This window comes from Balaenoptera ricei, chromosome 4 (genome assembly GCF_028023285.1).
Source record: "Balaenoptera ricei isolate mBalRic1 chromosome 4, mBalRic1.hap2, whole genome shotgun sequence".
Classification (NCBI taxonomy): domain Eukaryota; kingdom Metazoa; phylum Chordata; class Mammalia; order Artiodactyla; family Balaenopteridae; genus Balaenoptera; species Balaenoptera ricei.
This window is the reverse complement of record NC_082642.1, coordinates 130619014-130640555: the sequence shown is the minus strand read 5'-3', so window position 1 is coordinate 130640555 and position 21542 is coordinate 130619014. Positions and strand designations below refer to the sequence as shown.

Genomic DNA, 21542 nt, shown 5'->3' with positions numbered 1-21542 from the left:
TTGAGCACATCCAAGATCTCAGGTGCTGTTTGGTAGGCTTCAGAGTATATAGTTTGGAACAAGAGAGAATCAATTATTGTTCATGGAGCATAAATGCCCTTGGAAACTAGGAAGACAATGAACAAGCAAACAAAATTTGATAGAGGTGTGTGCTCTGAAGAAGATAAAAAGTACTAAAACAAACAAAAAATATGAAAACAAAGAATAAAAACAAGTAAAAGTAATTTTAAAATGTAACTGGTGGGTACAGGGCTACTTTACATTGTTTGGGCAAGAAAACATCTTTGAGGAAATATTTGGGTTATCTTGAAAGTCAAGAATGATCAGCAATGAAGACTGTAGGGGAAGGGAATCCCCTGAAGTTACAAGAGAAGTACAAAGACACAGTGGTAATTAGGTTGTTATGTTGAGCAAGGGAAAAAGGGCCATGTTGTTAGAAGAGAGTGAACAAGAAGTTGGAGAGATTATTTAAAAATCTCAAAGACCAGAGTCTGTGCTCTTAACCACTTGGTTATGCTACTGGATGTTAAAAGCTCTGTGTTGGGGTTTTGGATATAGCAGTGAGTGAAGCAGACAGGATCTCTGCCTTTATCAAAATAGACAAATCAAAATGTGAGCAAGTGCAGAATGATTGGTGTAGCAATAAGTTTTTTTGTTTGCTTTGGGGGGTTGGTTTTGTTTTTTTGTTTGTTTTGTTTTGTTTTGTTCTGAGGAGAGAAGAATCATCATTTTCTAGTGTGGCAATGGATGGCTTCAAACAAGAGTAGTGGAAGATAAGGCTTGCCTCATGACTTAGGACATTGTAAATCAGCAGAAGTTTAACCCAAAACATGCGGACAGAAAAGTAACCACCATAACTGGAGGCTGGAGGAGCAAGGATAGTTACGTTTAGTTGGCGTGCTTGGTTCATAGACACTTGATTTCTGTCTTGCAGAGTTCTGTAAAACAGAACTTTTATTAGGTCCATGTCTCAGCTCGTAATAATGTTAAGCTGTGTTATTCTTTTATAACTAGCTAGAAGTAGAAGAAATCTGATTATAATAATCTTCAGTGCAAGCCTAAAAAGTTTTTTTTTGGTCCTGAAAGCAATAGGAAGTCACAGCTAGTTGTAAGCAGACAGAACCAATTAAAGTAATATTTTGGAAATATAGCTTTAACTGTGTGGTATGTATGAGGAGGACAGTCAGTGTGATCAACCAGAAGCTATTGCAACAATGTGTGTGTGAAATAACAAAGACCATCAGTGAAAATCAAGAAGAAAAATCAGATATGAAAAGAATGTAAAGATAACTTCTTCATTAATTTGTATCATTTCTGAGAATCTAGTAAGAGCATATTCTTATGCAAGCTCTTAAAAAATTCATTTTAAAATTTTAGAATTTTTTTCTGAACTAGTATGTTAGTGTACTTGTTAAAAAATAGAAGTGTGACGATAAATATTTGTGAAAGAGCCGAGGACGTGCATTTCCAGAAATCACTCCAAGGCATGTTGATGTTTTAAAAGTTAATATTGCTAATTTAAAAAAGGATTACCCCTTCTTAATTCTTTTAGCCAATGTCTCTTTTGTCAATTTGCCAACAAATAAGAGAATTTTCTCCTTTAATATATTTCAGCTCTATTATAGTCAAGGTGCCTAAAAAATAAATCATATATTTGAATGCAGTGTAACTTACAAAATATAACTCACCAAGAAACTGAAATATACAGTTTTCTTACTATCTAAGAGCTACCAAAAAAGTCAAAGTGTTAATAATGCCTTTGATAGTTTTGATGCAGCCAGAGTTGTATACATATCTAAATTATCGGTAATTGATAATCAAGCAGCTAGAGATAAGATACAAAATTAATGATCTTATTAGCAGTACCTTTAATCTAAGCAATTGCACTTTATGACTGAACGTTGTGTGTGTGTGTGTGTGTGTGTATGTTATTTTAGGTAAAATACAGTATAAAAGAGAAAAATGATGGTGAATACTTAGTGTTATCTAAATATAATCAATGTTATTTAATAAAACCAATTCATATTCTACACAGGTATGACATCAAAGATGATTACACACTGAGAATTAAAAAGGCCATGAGTACAGATGAAGGCACATATATGTGTATTGCTGAGAATCGGGTTGGAAAAGTGGAAGCTTCTGCTACCCTCACAGTCCGAGGTAAGAGCCTTAAGATGTGAAATACAATTGAACCAGCAGGCTAATATTTGGTTAAATTGGTAAGTGAACTCACAATCAAAATAATAGCTTACACTGTTTTATTATTACATTAAAATGCCTAGATTTTGTGTCCTGTCTATTTTTAGTTGAAATAAAATTACTTTCAAATTTGGGTTTGAAGGGATGATCATTTGAAGTGATTAATTTTTATTTAATAAATAATAACTAATGTAGTTTAAAAGTAAATCTTAAAAATAGGAAAGATTTGCACTAATCTTTTATGTTTCCAATGTTTTGAACTATTTACTGCTTTTAAATGTCACTAGTTTCAAAGGTACTTGGTTTTCTGTTTACTAGATTGTCACTTTATACTAGTAGACTTTTTTTGAAATTCTTTTTTATTTCAGCATTCAAAAAGCAATCTGAAAAAGCTAACACTGCTTCCAAAGGTGAAAAACGGACACAAAGGAGCTCCCATGTTGAGAAAATCTGATTTAGAGAGTGATTTGTGAAGTTCATTCGCCTTAAAAAATTGAAATAGTCAGTGCCGCTCCTGTAATAACTTTCACTTTCTGGGTGTCATGCACTTTCTCAGTCATGGAATAATGTTCGTTTATAGACTCCCTGCAATTGCTTATAAGTGAAAGAAAGCATTACTTAACCCTGCAGTGAACTAGAATGAATTAACTATCTTCCTGGTGGTGCATGTTGATCCACGTTAGTGAATTATATAGCCCACGGTACCAAGTAGTACCAAGTACACAGCTACGCTTACTCTCGCCAGGTAGATATTACCCATGGCATTGTTTACACTCACAGAACTTCAAAGATAGGCAAGTACAGCCATTGCTCTGTCTTTCAGCCTTTCTTCCAGTACCTTAACTGATGCCTCCTCCTCCCATCCCTCGTGATAAGGAAGCTGGCTGCATGTTTATATCCATGTCTCACTTGCATCTCACCCTGTTTAGTCAGACCTCTTAGCCTTGTGCAGCTTTGCTTGCAGAAGTTTTCATAAGATTAGGAGAAAGTCTTGGAGGAATTTGGATTGGCAAGAAGTGTGTCAGGGATTCTCAGACTGGTCCTCTAGCTGGTAAGAAAAATGATTTTTGCCAGATGTATGATTTGGGCATCATATCATTTAAAAAAAAAACCTTCCTCCAGGTAAATATTAGGAGACATTTACTCTGGATACCTAGAAAAAAAACTGGTGAGTTCCAGACTTCTCAATCACTTCATTACTATTCCACTTAATCCATTTTTCCCCCATCCAGATATTCTAGTGTGGACTTAGATATAAAATAAACTTAGACAAAATTAGCAAGCTAGTTGCTTAAAAAGATTTTCATTCCTCATTAGTTAACAGATCACAAAAAGCTATGATGATACACCAATTGAATATATATATACTGATAATATATGATCAAAATCTGATTTGTAAGACACTTTAGTATAGTTAACCTACATTTTCTGGTACATGATTATATATTTATGTATATTTGTTTGCTTTTATCTAGTCAGTCCTTTGCAAAAGCAATTCACTTGACCATAATTCCCCCAAAGTTTGTTTGTTTTTTCTAAAGTAAGTGGAAAAAGAAAATAAACAACTAACCAAGAAGTGTTCCCCTCAAAAAAATATTTGCTGACTAAACAAATGGTGAGAAAATGCCAGGAGTTGTTTGTTTGTAGAAGCAGCAGGGTTCCTTTTATACTTGAATGCTTGGATGAATGAGATTTGAAGTGGTCTGTTTGCTTTAAAATCTTTCCCAGCTAATTGTTTTCATAATTTGTTGAAAGTTTCAGGTTTACCATTTCATTTAACAAAGCATGCTACTCCTGGATGGATGTTTGAAGCTAATTTACAAAACTAATAGAAAGAGTTGTTTGTTTTCAATAGGATTTTTTTTTTTTAAATCAGCAAACCTTAATGGTCTCTCCCCTAATCTGTGTCCTGTAAATAGATTAGAGCGTTTAATCTGTGTAGTATGCATTTCATCTAAGACTGAAACCTCAAAAACAGGGTTAAAGAATGAAAATCTCCATAGTATAATAGAATGTGGAGTAAAAATTGTTTAAAAATACTTTTTACCATTAGGAAAAGCGGTTGGGATTTCTCATACTAAGAGGTTAACGGAAAAAAAAAAACATATTATCTACGGCTTATTTTTTTTACACTCGTTTTTCTATGCACATAAATGAAATGTTCAGCCCTTCTCTGGATTGTTTTATTAGAACAGGGTCAACTGACCCAAGAGGCCACATCCATTTTCATCCATTTAATGCAGGGACACAGTTTAGTTTAATTTGCTGATTTTGAAAACATCCACCTGCTGGGTTTTTTTTTCAGGATGAAATGTTGCTATGTTACAAAGACAAGTTTTATTGTGATGTTTCTGCTACAATTTTATCATGATATTCACTTTAGCCAATTTGGGAAAAGAAGAAGAAGTTTTATAATCACAATCTGAAACAGACTTACTCAATTGTTTTCCACTTCAGAAATATGGTGAAAATAGAGTATAAAATTAAACTTAACAGCAAGTAGCTCCCTTTGCTGACTTGACAAACATAAAATTCGAAAGAAATATTGCTAGACAATAATAAGCCTCCTAGCATTTATATTCTAATCAAATATTTCATGATCTAATAGAACTTTTTTAAAGTGGCTCCAAAATGAGTGAACACAAACTGCATATTCGTAAACATATTTTTTTCCCATTTTTCAGTTGCTTAAATTGGCTTTGCATAAATCAAGGCTTCATTGGGAAAACTATCTTGGTTCTAGAGCAATAAAGCTTTAATTTTTTTGGAATTTTCCTAGACTAAGAAATATATTTTATTTCTTTAAAACAAGATTTCTCACCATGTTTTTTTCCTTTTCTCTCTTTACAATCATAGACTCAAAATGCCTTTTTGTTTCTAAAGGAAACATTATGTTTCAGATTCAGCTGGAGGTGACACCTGAAAAATGCAAATTCAAAAGTGAAACACAAAGTACTTTTACTACTAGACATTGGCAAAATCAAGAGAAATCTCATCAGTTAGAATAAGGCACAACTTCATTATGTTAGTCTGTTTTGTTCTTAGTTGTTATTTTTGTGCCCCCCCCCCCGCAAAAAAAGAAAGAAATTATTGTGCATAGTTCAACTTACTTTCTCCCTCTTGCTATAGTAAACCCACTATAGACTGTAGGACACACTAGAGTTTCACTAAGCCAGAATTTTCATTCAGCTGCTATAATTGCTTTAGTCTTCTTTGAGTTGTATTACCCCCCCTTCAATTGTGAATAATATTCTAAGACCATGAATCTCATAGAGAAGAAACTCCAATATAGTTTCAAAGATTGCACAGAACTAGAATTATGATGTATTTGTTGAGTGAATGAAGGTCTATAAATATGGTTTCAATGGCTATATCTATCTCACCATGCCAACAAGTCATCAAGACAAAACTACTCATAAGTTCGAGAGTTACATTGTATTCACACTGGAGCTTTACCCACTGGGGTATGGGTGAAACACTTCTTTCCTGAATAAATTTATATTTTGAAATGTAAGATTTAATAAAAGTTCAAATGCTACTAAATCTATTTCTTCTTCCTTTGAAAATGGAACCATATGTTTTATATTTGTCCATTGCTTTTATATAAAGTGGTTTACTATCTAAATTGATTTGGCATTATTCTTTTTAAAGAAAGTATTATTAAGCCCATGTGTGTCTCTTACAGTTTCTGTGCACTAAAAAAGGGGGCAGTCTATGACAACTGATTTTAGTGATTGAAAGTTATAGAATAATAAAAAAAAATAATAATTTGTTGAAGCAGCAGTTTGAAAGCCATTCTCAGTATGAACAAGAATCTATTTGTCAGTCATTGTTTCCTGCCCTCCGCCAAAAAAAGAAAATAGCTTAACAGTAGTTAGAGAGCTACTCAGTTGAAATCTCTAAGGATGTTCCAACCTATCTATTATATTTTCATCTACCCTGTCCACGGATGAAAAGTGATGTGATCTTAACTTATTACTGGCTGAAACGCAGCATCAGGGGCTTTTCTGTAGTCCTTGTAATGGTTCTGACTAACCATGCTTAAAATCCAATTGCTATTTAAATCAGACAGCAAGGCCTTCTTTTATTGACATGACATTTGCTAGTCTGTGACTTGAATAGTTATATTCATCAGGTTCTTAACTTTGGGGTAACACAAGGCTGTTTAACTCTAAAAAGATCTTTGAAATAATAACTAGAGTAAATGATGATGACAATAAGACCTTATGTAAAGTATCTCTCAAATTGCTTAGAGTTAATCTCGGTGTGCAAAGTAATTATTTTCTTAGAGTTCTATTTATAATTACGTTCAGTTTTTATCAAACTAGGACATCCTGTTCATACTTGAATAATGAGACTAGAAATCACCCTACTGTCCATACTTAAATGTAACATTACACATCATGCATTCTGATAATTTTCTTTTCTTTCTTTTTTTTAATTTCTTTTTTATGTTCTCACCACACCATTGTAATGTCTACAGCTCGCCCTGTTGGTAAGTAGCCATCCTTCTATCCATTTCGCATGGCTTTGTACAATGCTTCATAGCTCATGCATAGTAGGATATGACTGAATGAAATACATTTGTTCACCCCTGTTAAAATATTACTTGAGGGACTGTCTGCTGTAAAAGTTGCTCCTAACTTTTTCATCACTTTACTAAACCATGTTGTAGTGGCTTTTTGCTACTTAGCAATTAATAGGTAACAATATTCTTGTAAAAGAATATATGAATGATGAATATTATAAATTTCTAACTTTTCTTGAGAAAAATACAATACTTCCTTTTTCTTGTGTGTATAAAATATTCAATTATTAGTTATGTTTGATATTCATTAATATAAAAGATTATGAACTAAATTAAGAAGTTCTATTATTTTATGCACTTTTATTTTAAGCTGCTTAGAGTCTCCGCTCTGTAAGGGTGTTTTTTACTGCTGCATACTTATTATCTGCATGCCTACTTAAAATTTAGTAGAATGCTTCAAGTTACTGTAAGTTGATGCTTACACTAAGAGGAAAAGGGAAGGGTGAGCCGTGTTCTTTGGCATGAAAAGTTGTTTGAATATATCTTATTCTTCATTTGGCTTTGCAAAACTGAAGTTAACAGCTTGCGCTTGCAGTAATTTAAGTGGTAATTATTTGTAAACAAAAATAAAATATTTTCCAATGTATTGATAAACTTTCTGCATCTCTTTTAAAGTTTTGCTTAACCTACCAAGAAATGTGTTTGAATAAAAGAAATCTTGGTAATTGTGTTATAAGTAAATAAATAGATATATGCATAAATGGATGGGTGGGTGAATGAATAAATTAATCTAGTACATTGCTTCTTTAATATACCAAGAGACACTTTAATAAGTTATTCAATTTGACACAGCTTTATAAATGGTCCACCTAACTTCAAAAGCTTTCTTATTATACTGGCTTGACATTGTTGACATTTGATGTGTAGTCATCCAGACTCATAACATCTTTCCCCCGTTGGTTGAAACATTCACAAACATTATTGTTATGTAATGTACTCTTATATGGATAGCAAATACAATAAATAGAACTTTGGCTTCCCAATCGGAATTTCTGCTCTGCCATTTCTGAGCAGTACTTCCTTTGTCAGTTATTCAACATCCCTAATCCCCAATCACTTCCTCTATAAAATGGAGAGAAAAGCCCTGACGTATCAAAACTGCTATAGGAATGAACTGAGTTCAAAATTGATCATATATGTGAAAAAGTTTTGTATGCCAACATTTGTTAACACGTTCCTAGTTTCTGAGACATACATTATTTCACATTTCAGTATTTTTGAAGTATACTTGTGGCTTATGATCAATTTGAACATAAACTGCAGGCATTTTTTCTTAAAACACAATTATTAAATTGATCATGCTTTTTACAATTGATGCTGTTAGAAAATTAAAGAATATACTATAGTTTTTAATTTTTTTGCATTTGTAAGAATTCATATTAATAATAACTTTACATATCTATGGTATGACATCTAAAATTAAGAAGTAAATGGGAAAGAATAAGATAATAACTTCATAAATTAACAGGAAAAATCACATTTAAATTATAGATCTTTATATATAGAGGCCTTATGCCAATAAACCATGACCGCTTGATTTGTATTATTCCACAAGCTCCCGGAATATAGGACAATATGTTAATAATTTCCAATATATTAAAACTCATGAATAAAAATATACCTTGTTTAGAAAATGTGATATACACAGAGTATTGAGATATATTTGTCGCCTACAAGGCATTTCACAAGTTATTTCTGTCTTTTATTCTTTTTTGAAATGATTTCTTAAATTCCCATTGGACTGGAACTAAAGAATAGCTTCTTGACACATTGTACTTTATTCTGGGAAAGTCTGTCATTTCATAAATCTTTCTTAAATGGCTTATGACAGTGCTCAGAAATATGAAGAACTATACTTTAAACTTGACAACTACTATTAATTTGGGAAACTGAATGTTTGATATGCTCGTATTGGATCACCAAAGAAGAGACTGATAATGAGGAAATTAGCCTGCTTTTTCTTTGCATCAACTTTTTACATCAATTTTAATTCAGGGAGTATAGATATGCCAACTTTTGTTGTAAGGTGAGAAGCTACAAATTAAGTAAAATCATGAATTAAATATTCAAATAATAGAAAACTACATTAATATTTGTTACTAGACTAAAAGTTTTTTAACTTTGAAGCTCTTAGCAATAGCATAATCAGCATTCTACAAAGTAGAAACCACCGAAGGGGGAGAAAAATCCATCTTTTGATTCTAGTATAAATTATGTGAAGAACTATGTACCAACTATGTAAAATTTAGAGAAAGTTCAAGGGGTAGTTCCTGTCTAAAGCTTTTAAAAGAAAATTAGAAATATATGCATATTCTGGAATACTTACAGATTCAGAAACCAATCACTACATTACATACCAGATGAAACTTGATTGTCTGTGTGGAAAGCCAATTTAGAAATCATTTTAAACCACCAAACTGGATGACTCCTACAAGCTGCATTTGAGTCAAAGAATTGGAAACTCTATGCAATTTACAGTTGGAATAAACACCTTCTTGCTTGTACTTTTGAGAGTGTAAGAAAACTCTTGATTTTGAGGATCATCAATGTGGGAAGTCCTACTGAAAGCAAACAATCACATACTTGCCAATGGAGCAAAGTAGTCTCCAGATTTCACTTCCTCATCTGCAATGTTATCAACACCTCAGAAAGAGTCCTGGAATCTAACTTCCCTAGTTGCTCTTTACCACAAAATCTAGACAAATGCCACTTTGATCATTAAAAATCCACCATCCCTTCTTGTGGTTTTGACTTTTTACTGTTCCAAAGGCATTCTTTATATGAGAGCAAAAGTACATCCTAGGACAGAGTTAAGTCTGAATGCTGAAATATTCATTTGTTTGTTTGGAAGACTCTTTTGATGAGGGAACTGACAGAAGAAAAGGGTCTAAATAGAGATAAATATCTTGCTTCCTATACCCATCTGTCTTATTTTCTGTTGGAAGTCTTTCTCAAGCTTAAAAATAAAAAAGAACATCTATTTTGGAGATGGGCAACACATTTTTTCCTAGCAGCAACTCAAAACATAATGAGTAATTTGGAAAAGGACTGTCAAATCTACCAGCTGCCTTGCTTGTGAAGCTGAGGCCTGCTCCATTTTGTGTCATGTATACCATATGCTAGATGGTGATTGCCTCCAGTATGGAAACTAAAAACTGAGTATATCAGGTGAAACTCATTTAAAATATCAAAAACAAATTGACAATACACAACGTTATGGAAACTTCCAATTATTTCCTAATTTAGTAAATCAAAAGTATGTTTCTTTTTATAGAATATAATTGGCCACACAAGAGTGTATAAGTATTGAGAAATATATACGTTTTTGGCAAAATTCCCATCTTTTATTATTATTATTATTTTAAAGAAGTAGCCACTATTCTGAACAGAAATCTATAGGGACATATTTTTTCAATCTTTTAACTGTTTAAACACAAAAATTAACATCTCTTCATTTTAGAAAGTTCTCTTCTGAGTTGAAGTGGAGTTGTTTTTATAACATGCTCTGAAGCATTTTATTGAGGCCACCAAAAGATCCAATAAAAAGTGAGTGACTGAAAGAATTCATTCAGGAAAAAATAGAAGTCAGATAATGCTTTAAAAATAATGCAACTGGTATTTTCAACACCCCTACCCTCCACCCCACCTTGAAATTTGGAAAATTTAATGTGCTGGATTATAATTCAACTTAATATTGGAAATATTACAGTTTTTTAAAAATCAGAAACTAGGTGGATATTATATATGAATCCTTTCATGTCTAGATCCATTTTTGTGCAAAAGGCATCCTGAGTGTATCTTGGAAGGAAACCTATACTTTTATTCTCTTCAACCTTTCTTGTTTGGGCAAGGTGTTACCCCATGACCTGAGGTGATCATCTCTCTCCTAGGAGCCCTTGATGTTTCCTACACCTGGCACTAATTAGCTACTTTATGCAGTGTCCCATTTAATTTTTATTAAGCATCACATTTTTCATTGCTCCATATGTTTTGATTAAATTGTAGGTTAAAAAATGCATTGTATTTTGTCTTGTATATTCTAACAGAGTTCCCATAATGTGAAACGTTTAAAATATCTTTAGCTAATACTAATTTTTCAAGTGAAAAACCAGTAGTGGTTACTTCTCATGCTTGGCTGGTTTTAGTCACTGACTTAATTCTTTTGGAAGCACCTTGTGTGTTTGACAATGTCTGTTCAATGCCTCTAATTTGAAGGGTAGGTAGGAAATTACTGAGTCATACTTTCTTTTCTCAGACTTTGGTGAAAATGTTTTATTGTTTTTGTATTGAATGGTACTGTAGGGAAGTACAAGGCTTACAGAATATTTTTATCCTCAACTGGGATACCATTTTATGAATACAAATATGAATACCAATGTATTCCCTTCTTCCATAACTTTGCTGGGTTATACCTTGGGCCTGATCACCCTGTGTCTAATGTTCCTAGGACAGCACAACCCCTAGAATCTGCAGATTCATCCTTTAATTTACTCTATTTCAAAATGGTTTCTTCTGTTTTATCTCTGAATACTTTTTCTGTCTCACTTCTTTTTCTCAAATACATCAGTTATATTGGCTTTCCTTTGTCTCAGTTCCATATTTGTTAACTTCTCTATAATAATTTTGAAGTCATCATTCTTTCACATTGTATTATTTCTTAATGCCTATTTATCACCTTCCTAACTTTTTCAATTGCAGTTATCATTTTTTCTTATTTCTAAAATATATTTCTTTAATTTACTTTAACTTTTTGTTCACTTCCTTGATAAGCTTGAACAAAGTATTCTTCTTCACTTGTGTTTTAATGCCTTTACCCCTTTTTGAGATTTTTTTGTTTGTTTCTTTTTTAAAGAGAGGCCCTGTTGTACATAATTCTATTTAGACTTTGGACAACTATTTATTCTAAAGTATTTCTGTGTTCCCTTGGGTTATTTTTGGGCGATATAAATGCTTTATCTCCCTTTGATTAATTGATTATGTTCTTTTCTGTCATTAATTAGTAAGTAATTAGTTAATATACAGTTTGCTTTATTTTATTTTATGTAGATCCTGTTTTATTCCCTATTGGATTATTAATCATCTAGTTAACTGCTGAAAATTAGGGTTTACATGTTTGGAGAAGAGAAAGTGAAAAGTATCAGGGTCATTCAGTAACCTCTACTTGGACTTTTATCTGGAATATTTTTTCAAAAAATATGCTATTTTCTCCTTGGTAAGCTAGTGATTCTAGTAATACACAGCACACCACTTTATGTTACAAGCTCTCTGTATTCCATAGGAAACACTCTTCATCTTCCTTCATACTCCCTGCTTTGTAATGAAGATGGTTTTTAGGTATTCCAGTTTTCTACTGCTGCATAACACGTTACCACAAATTGAACGACTTAAACAGCACCCGTTTTTTAGGCCGCGGTTCTGTAGATCAGAAGTCCAACCAGACTCAACTCGGTCCTCTTTTTAGCACCTCACAGGCTAAATCAAGATGTTGATCAGGCTGAGCGCTTCTCTGGAGACTCTCCAGAAGAATCTACTTCAGAATTCATGCAGGTTATTGGCAGTATTGAGTGCTTTGTGGTTGTAGGATTGAAGTCCCCATTTCCTTGTTGGCTGCCAGCCAGAAGTTGCTCACAGTTCACTTGCTAACCTTTGCACGTGGCTGCCACAGCCTTCAAAGTCAGCAGTGATCCCTTGAATCCTTCAGGGGCTTTGCTTTGTATCTCTCTCACTTCCCAGTCTGCTATCAGCTAGAGAAAATTCCCTGACTGAAAGGTCTTATGTGATTGGGTTAGATCCCTAAACTAATCTTAAGGTCCCTAAGACCTATCTTAAGGTCAACTGATTAGTTACCTTAATTACATCTGCAGAATCCCTTTTGTCACATAACATAACATAACCATGGGAGTAACTCCATGAAGGGAAGGTCATGGGGGCCCCCTTAAATTTTCGCCATCCATAGTAGGCTTGGCTTTTTCTTTCCTTCAATACCTTCTCTCCAGACTTCTTAATTTTAGTTGGTTATCTGCAAAGTCATGTCTCATATTTCCCAAGTCTCCTTCTTGACTCTAGATCTCCTTTCTTTCTATCAAAGGATCATGGAATGGGCTCTCACAGTATTGACAGAAAATTTTTGTGAAATTGGCATTGATAGAGGATTGTGGATGGGGCTAGCTGTTGCTCACCTTGCATCCTCATTTTCCTCCAGATTTGACCTTGTTTGGCAGGGGTACTTCACAATTTGTGGTTTGAGGCAATGGTAGTTTTTCCATATTATTCATTTATTTTGTTATGTTCAATAGAGGAAGGTGGAGCAATAAGCCTCTACTCCATTACTCATTAATTTTGGGGTCTATCCAAATGAAAATAAAATAAACACTAAATTTGTTAACTTAGTAGTTAAAAGTACTATAAATATCAAATATCACAATAATGTAAATATTCTGGCTAGAAACAGTATTATGAGATTAGTATTAAGAGATTTCACTGGCTATTGCCAGAAAGAAATAGCATCAATATTTTAGTCACACCTTCTTAGAAAGTAAAAATTTTCACTTTTATAAGTTATAATAACTTGGTGACAGAAAGATATCATCATATCTATTTACATATGTATATACTGTAAAATATATATCATGATGTGCATTACACCTAAATATTATATGCATGACATTTGAATTACTGCACTACTTATTTAAACATATTAAATGTCACTCAAAGGAATAGTACATAATTAGATTCATTAAAAATATATAAACTACCAAATTAAATTAAATTTTGAGTTAAAATACGTCTGAAAGCTTTTTTAAATCTCTTATGGCAAACATGGCTTCCCAGATTCACTGAGGCTATTATTTTCATCTCCCCTACAAAACTATTAGCTCTTTGTCAGTAAATACATTGTTGTATTTATCTTTCTGCTGCCTCTAGGTCTAGCATAACATTTACATGTGGGAGGGGCACGCCAAATGTTGGTGCAGTTAATTGATACACACATATGCATACATAGGTAATACTTGCCTAGAAAATGTTTATGCAAGCAGTTTTAAATAGTGCTATAAAAAGATTAAGCAACATTAATGGTAACAGGCCAATCATATAGTCCCCATTCTGCTAGTAGGAGATAAAACACAACAGAAAAGAAGGCACTAATGAGTTAGGATGGTGCCTTACTAAGCGTGTAATTAATGTTATTAAGAAACATTGCAGTTGCATATTAAAATTCCGTTAACTAAGCAGCCCTTCAGCTTCAGTACATTTGTTCCTTGCTTGCAACTTTCCCCCCTTTTTTTTTCTGATTGGCATCTTCATGCAGTCTTTTTCTAAAAAAATGAGATAATGGGATGTGATCAGCCTTTGTGGTTTAGCTAGAGTGCTGACATGACAGTTCTGGCAAGTTGACAGGTTAAGTGAGTGAAAATGGATGTCTTGTCTCACCATTTACATGAAGAGCCATTTTTAAGCTATAGTTTTCCCTCCTCACCTCCACACTTACAACCTCTTCTACCCACAATACTGAGAACTCTAGTTTTCCCAGTTAGTATCTGGAGAGGGTTTTTTTCACCACTACTTGAACTACTTTTCTTCTGCTGGTGAAAATGAGATCTTTTTCAAAAATAATGTAAATATTGCCTCATTTAATGATTCATTAGTTTTTAAATTAATAGTATTTTCCTTGAAAATTAACAGTCCCTTAAAGAAAACAAAATTTTATTATTTTATTTCCTACTCAGTATTTTAGTTCGGAAAGCAAAGTAGAGAAGCAAAGCTAGATTGGTGAAGGACAGTATAATATGGGAAAATGTGATTTACAATTCAGAATTTGTTTAAATTTAATTTTTTTCTTAATTTGTAACTTGTAGAATTCAAAAGTTTACGAAATTTGCATGTTAGATTTCAGAATGATTTCCTATAGTTACATGATTTTCTGTACTTGCCTATAATTTAAGTGCAAATCTGAAATATAATAAAATCTAAAATGATCTGTAAACATATCCAACTTAGATACTTTATGAGTTAGCTATTTCATTTATTACAATATAGAAATATTTAATACCATTAGAGGATTAAGTTGGACTTGCTAAAGCCAGTAAAGACCATTTTACACAGAAAAATACATGGTTCCACCAATATAATCCTTCAGTTTAACAAACAGACTTACCTGCTTTTCTAAAGGTGTCAGTGAAGCCAGGTGATGGTAATGGTGCATTGGTGCAGTCTGGAAAACTTCTATCTCTAACATAATGCATGTATTTTTCCCTCTGTGAGGAACAACCTCACACCCTTCCTTTCTTACTTACTTAATCTCAAAAGAACAAATCTCTCTCTCGCTCTCTCTTTTTCTCTTTCAATGCTTTCCCCAACTGTTGGAGACAGACTGAGTCAAGTTACTCTCGTAATGGTGGGACATCCTGTATTACAGCAATTACCATGTTCATCATGTTGTGTCATGATTGATTGTTTGCATGTGAGTTTCCTCTGGTAGGCGGTAAGTTCCAGAGAACAGAGATTTTAGTACCCTCAGACCCTGACACCATATAAAACCAGTAAATGTTTGCTTAAAATAATTAAATGCTATTATGAGTTAAAGTGCCAACAAACATCTGAATTCATTTCTAGTACAAATTTATAATAATAAATTATTATTTTTATATTTATTTAATAATTTATTATTATTAAATAATAAGAATTTTATTTATTTATTTATTATTTTTTCCAGTAATATGTTGCCTTAAAAAAATTAAGGTCAAATATGGCTATGTGATGAATTGGGAGATTGGGATTGACATGTATACACTAATATGTATAAAATAGATAACTAATAAGAACCTGCTGTATAAAAAATAAATAAAATAAAATTCAAAAATTTAAAAAACGTTGGCTATGTGGTGGAGCTGTTTATTATAACACTGTTTTTATATGCTTGCAGTGAGATCTAAATGTGCAGGGTATTTTGAACCAAATGAGTTTATCCTTTTCAAAGGCATTCTATTTATTCTAGATAATTGTAGAATTATTTCATTTCTTATATTTACATTGCTCATTTTCAAGGAGAAGCATATTATCTGTGACTATACATTAAAGAACATGGTTTTAATCACTATCACAAAACATACACATACTTTTTTGTTTGTATGTCACATTTTCACCAAAACTCAGTACCTTTGACCCTCTTTGGAATTGCTTTCCCAGTTATTATAAATGTCAGTTGAGAAGGCCACTTACATTATTTTATAGTTATACTATATAATACTTTTGACTAGCTTCATGGCCTACTTTAGTCATCCGATTTTGAACAACCATGAGTTACTTTTAGTTTTCAATATTATATGAACCTTCAAAAATTAGTCTTCCCACAGTCAATAAATTCCACAGCAGTGGTTAAAAAATATAAAGAGTATAGCTGCAAAATTGGAACACGTCTTTACTCATACAAGGATTGAATGCAGTTTGTACATGCGAGGGCTCTCATAGGTGGAGAGTAGAATATGAAATCTAAATAGATGAAGAATCTAAAGATTTTGATTCATTTCAGTCATTTTATTTTTTTGACCACTATACTTTCCATATTTATGAGAACAACAGACTATTCAGTAGTTTTACTTTTTCATTTTGACATTAAGAAAGCATATATATATATATATATGTATATATATAAAACATATATATTGAGAGAGAGATTATTAGATTATTGTTGAAAAAAGGTATAGATGTTGGTTTTTGTTATGGAATAAGAATTTTTAATATTAGTTAGAAGTAAGGTACTGGCTAGAAATCACAGCACTCATCCAGAAGAGTTATTGCCATGGACTCAGTAAGAAAATGATTAATTGGAAAGGTAGGTAATTTAACAATTTGATCGTTTATATTCCTGAAAAATAGTGACAAATGAACAAAATGTGATTAAGTGGGGTTTATAAAAATGATCATTTTAAATCCTATATCCCTAAGTTATATTTTTCATTATAAATTCATTACTTCCTCTGAAATGGATTATGTGTTAATAAGTTTCAAATCAAATATTTTTATGACATTATGCATTTTCAGTATTATTAACAGAAATTCTTTTGAAATCAAGTGAAGTGTTAAATAGTAAAAATTCAATAGAATTAAATAAGTTGAAGAAACAATCATTTATCAATTAGAAGCCAGCCTGTTCTGATTACTGAGTAAGCATTCATCTCTTGCTCCTGCTCTACATTTCATGTTAATGAAATGAATTTTTGCTATTTCTTGTTGCTGAGGCTAAGCCTATTAACTAATTTTTTTTGCAGGAACTTTTAGAATTGGTAAACATTTTTATGTTGTTTTTGTCACTCTGGGGTGGTTGGCTGCTCATTTATAGTCTTTAAGTTATAGATTTTCATTTGGTGTATTGGGCATTCTTTACAGAGGGGCATATAAGAATCAGTTAGGAAAATTTTGCAAACATATTTTCTTTGACTTCTCCCCACCCAAATTACTATAATAGTGAGTTACTGTCACTGGTAAGAATGCATCATATTCTTTAGTATGATGAGATGGAAAAAAACGAGAGTATCTGCTTTAAATCAAGAATTTTATTTAGTGTTCACTATTTGGAGATTTTCCAGGCCAAATAAAGATACCATTTCATTGCAAAATAGTAGAAAGCACACCATACCACTAAAGGTTTACAATGGAACAGAAGAATCAAGGCACACAGGGGGAACAAATAGAGAAACAAGACAATACAAGCAAGGGCAAGTACCTTAAGTGGGAAGAACACAACAAAAGTACAAGATTAGAGTGTGTTCAGGTTAACCGTTGTCGACAAGGTGGATCAAAGGATAATAGATATCAAGATGGATTAACCACTAGAACAAGCAAATACGCATGCAAGTGATTGAAAGTAGACTGGTCTGCTGAAATGTTGGAGCTAGTTTAGGGACAGGTGAGCATCAGGATGGTAAAACCCTGGGCCAACTGATGGAAGACAAAATGCTACACAGAGGAGAATGATTTGCAAGCATTGCAATGGCAAGCAATAGAAAAAGCACTGTAGGTTTTTGAATAAAGAATCACTTGAAATAAGTATACTTAAGAAAGGTTGTACTAGCTGGTAGGTTAATGGGGTTTATGTAAGTTATACAGTCTTAATTTGGTACTTGTAAATAGCACTTAGTAGCCCTTTTACCTATACTACTCCAAGAGTTAAGACAGCAGAAGGATTTAGAAAGAACATTTTTTTTATAGTCAGTTAATTTACCATGTAAAATTGCTGTAAATGATAATGTGTACAGATTTTCTGTTCAAATATTCAATTGTAAACTTCTTGTTAGGACTGTTACGTTTCTATTGCTTTTGTATGGAATGACATTGCAAAAATAAAAAGGACCTTCTTTAACTGAAAAAAAAAAAAAAAAAAGAAAGGTTGTACTTACAGGTGGCGCAGAAAGAGCAAGATTATAGGTTTTATGTACTTTAACAATAAAAGCAATTATTTAGGAAAAACATGTTATGATTTTAACAACATTATACCATATTGGAAATTATAGCATATCATTCTTACCCTTCAGTTTGGTAATAGACATGACAGATTCTCAGTTAGTCATATGGTTTGAAGTAAACCATATGTGTTTAAGAGTTCCAACTATATCAGATAGATCAGAAGTCAAGTCCTTCTTCCTATCTATTGATTTAATCTTTAAAAGCCTTCATGAGATTCAATTTTCTGGTCTTTACATCATAATGATAGAAGTTAAGACATAGGGCTCTTTGGATATTAAATGAGATAATGCCTCTGGATGGTTTAACACACCTCCTGGCACTTAATAAGCACTCAATTAATTTTAATTATTGTTGTTGTATTAAGCAGTTTTCAACTTGCATATCTTTAAAACAAGCAAATGATGGAAGAATGTCTGTTTCAAATATGCTTATAGAATATATTATAATTTAACAAGCAAACAATATTAAATAGAAAAAAATTTTATACTTGAGTTTAGGATACAAAGTTCATAATGTTTATTGTTACAGAAGAAGAAGCTTATTCACTCAGGTGCAAAATTGTACCCAAAGGAAGAGCTGCTGGGTGTGCCTATAACCACTCTATCACATATTAATGTATGCAAATTCTTCATGACTGTCTCCATGTTCATGTCTGCCATGGAAAGTCATATTTTCCTGTAAAAACAACTCTGAACATGATGTGATAACCTTTAGGGTTCCCCATCCCACATCTCCAAGCCCACCTCACACAAGGCCTATGCTTCCTACTCGTGTTCAGCCATCTGATTTCCATATCACCCACTCACTCATGGCAGCGGGCATTAGCGTAACAGAGCTGTAGTGTGACTTTGATTGAAGCCAGCTTGGGCTGAATGCAGTATCAAAGCATAACTTAGCAGAAATCAAATCTAATTTACTGCGCATTGTATTTAAATTCTCAAAAACACAGTTTTGGGTGAACAGTACCAGACCTCTAATCTTTTTTTTTTTTTTCCTGTGTCTTCTTCTAAGACCTTTTATTTTATTAGGTCTTATATTTAGTTTCTTGATAAAATTTCCTTAATTTTTTTTTAACATCTTTATTGGGGTATAATTGCTTTACAATGTTGTGTTAGTTGCTGCTGTATAACAAAGTGAATCAGCTATATGTATACATATATCCCCATATCCCCTCCCTCTTGCGTCTCCCTCCCACCCTCCTTATGCCACCCCTCTAGGTGGTCGCAAAGCAATGAGCTGATCTCCCTGTGCCATGCAGCTGCTTCCCACCAGCTATCCATTTTACATTTGGTAGTGTATATATGTCAATGTTACTCTCACTTCGTCTCAGCTTACTCTTCCCCCTCCCTGTGTCCTCAAGTCCATTCTCTACATCTGTGTCTTTATTCCTGTCCTGCCCCTAGGTTCATCAGAACCACTTTTTTTTTTTTTTTTTTTTTTTTAGATTCCATATATATCTCTTAGCATACGGTATTTGTTTTACTCTTTCTGACTTCACTCTGTATGACAGACTCTAACTCCATCCACCTCACTACAAATAACTCAATTTCATTTCTTTTTATGGCTGAGTAATATTCCATTGCATATACGTTCCACATCTTCTTTATCCATTCATCTGTTGATGGACACTTAGGTTGCTTCCATGTCCTGGCTATTGTAAATAGTGCTGCAATGAACACTGTGGTACATGACTCTTTTTGAATTATGGTTTTCTCAGGGTATATGCCCAATAGTGGGATTGCTGGGTTGTATGGTAGTTCTATTTTTAGTTTTTTAAGGAACCTCCATACTGTTCTCCATAGTGGCTGTATCAATTTACATTCCCACCAACAGTGCAAGAGGATTCCTTTTTCTCCACACCCTCTCCAGCATTTATTGTCTGTAGATTTTTTGATGATGGCCATTCTGACTGGTGTGAGGTGATACCTCATTGTAGCTTTGATTTGCATTTCTCTAATGATTAGTGATGTTGAGCATCCTTTCATGTGTTTGTTGGCAATCTGTATATCTTCTTTGGAGAAATGTCTATTTAGGTCTTCTGCCCATTTTTGGATTGGGTTGTTTCCTTTTTTGATATTGAGCTGAGTGAGCTGCTTGTAAATTTTGGAGATTAATCCTTTGTCAGTTGCTTCATTTGGAAATATTTTCTCCCATTCTGAGGGTTGTCTTTTCGTCTTGTTTATGGTTTCCTTTGCTGTGCAAAAGCATTTAAGTTTCATTGGGTCGCATTTGTTTATTTTTGCTTTTATTTCCATTTCTCTAGGAGGTGGGTCAAAAAGGATCTTGCTGTGATTTATGTCATAGAGTGTTCTGCCTATGTTTTCCTCTAAGAGTTTGATAGTGTCTGGCCTTACATTTAGGTCTTTAATCCATTATGAGTTTTTTTGTGTGTATGGTGTTAGGAAGTGTTCTAATTTCATTCTTTTACATGTAGCTGTCCAGTTTTCCCAGCACCACTTATTGAAGAGGCTGTCTTTTCTCCATTGTATACTCTTGCCTCCTTTATCAAAGATAAGGTGACCATATGTGCGTGGGTTTATCTCTGGGCTTTCTATACTGTTCCATTGATCTATATTTCTGTTTTTGTGCCAGTACCATACTGATTACTGTAGCTTTGTAGTTTAGTCTGAAGTCAGGGAGCCTGGTTCCTCCAGCTCCGTTTTTCTTTCTCAAGATTGCTTTGGCTATTTGGGGTCTTTTGTGTTTCCATACAAATTGTGCAATTTTTTGTTCTAGTTCTGTGAAAAATGCCATTGGTAGTTTGATAAGGATTGCACTGAATCCTATAGTATAGTCATTTTCACAATGTTGATTCTTCCAATCCAAGAACATGGTATATCTCTCCATCTGTTTATATCATCTTTAATTTCTTTCATCAGTGTCTTATAGTTTTCTGCATACAGGTCTTTTGTCTCCTTAGGTAGGTTTATTCCTAGGTATTTTACTCTTTTTGTTGCAGCGGTAAATGGGAGTGTTTCCTTAATTTCTCTTTCAGGTTTTTCATCATTAGTGTATAGGAATGCAAGAGATTTCTGTGCATTAATTTTGTATCCTGCTACTCTACCAAATTCATTGATTAGCTCTAGTAGTTTTCTGGTAGCATCTTTAGGATTCTCTCTGTACAGTATCATGTCATCTTCGAACAGTGACAGTTTTACTTCTTCTTTTCCAATTTGGATTCCTTTTATTTGTTTTTCTTCTCTGATTGCTGTGGCTAAAACTTCCAAAACTATGTTGAATAATAGTGGTAAGAGTGGGCAACCTTGTCTTGTTCCTGATCTTAGAGGAA

General features: G+C 33.1%; 1 protein-coding gene across 8 annotated transcripts in view; it reads left to right on the top strand.

Annotated features, from left to right (window-relative positions):
* ROBO2 (roundabout guidance receptor 2) overlaps positions 1 to 21542 on the top strand; it is a 572703-nt gene that overhangs the window by 443109 nt on the left and 108052 nt on the right. For all 8 annotated transcript variants that reach the window (XM_059921372.1, XM_059921368.1, XM_059921371.1 and 5 more), the window contains exons 6-7: positions 2036 to 2163; positions 6686 to 6697. In XM_059921372.1, the coding sequence (XP_059777355.1) occupies positions 2036 to 2163; positions 6686 to 6697 (140 nt within the window). The remainder of the gene's footprint in view (positions 1 to 2035; positions 2164 to 6685; positions 6698 to 21542) is intronic.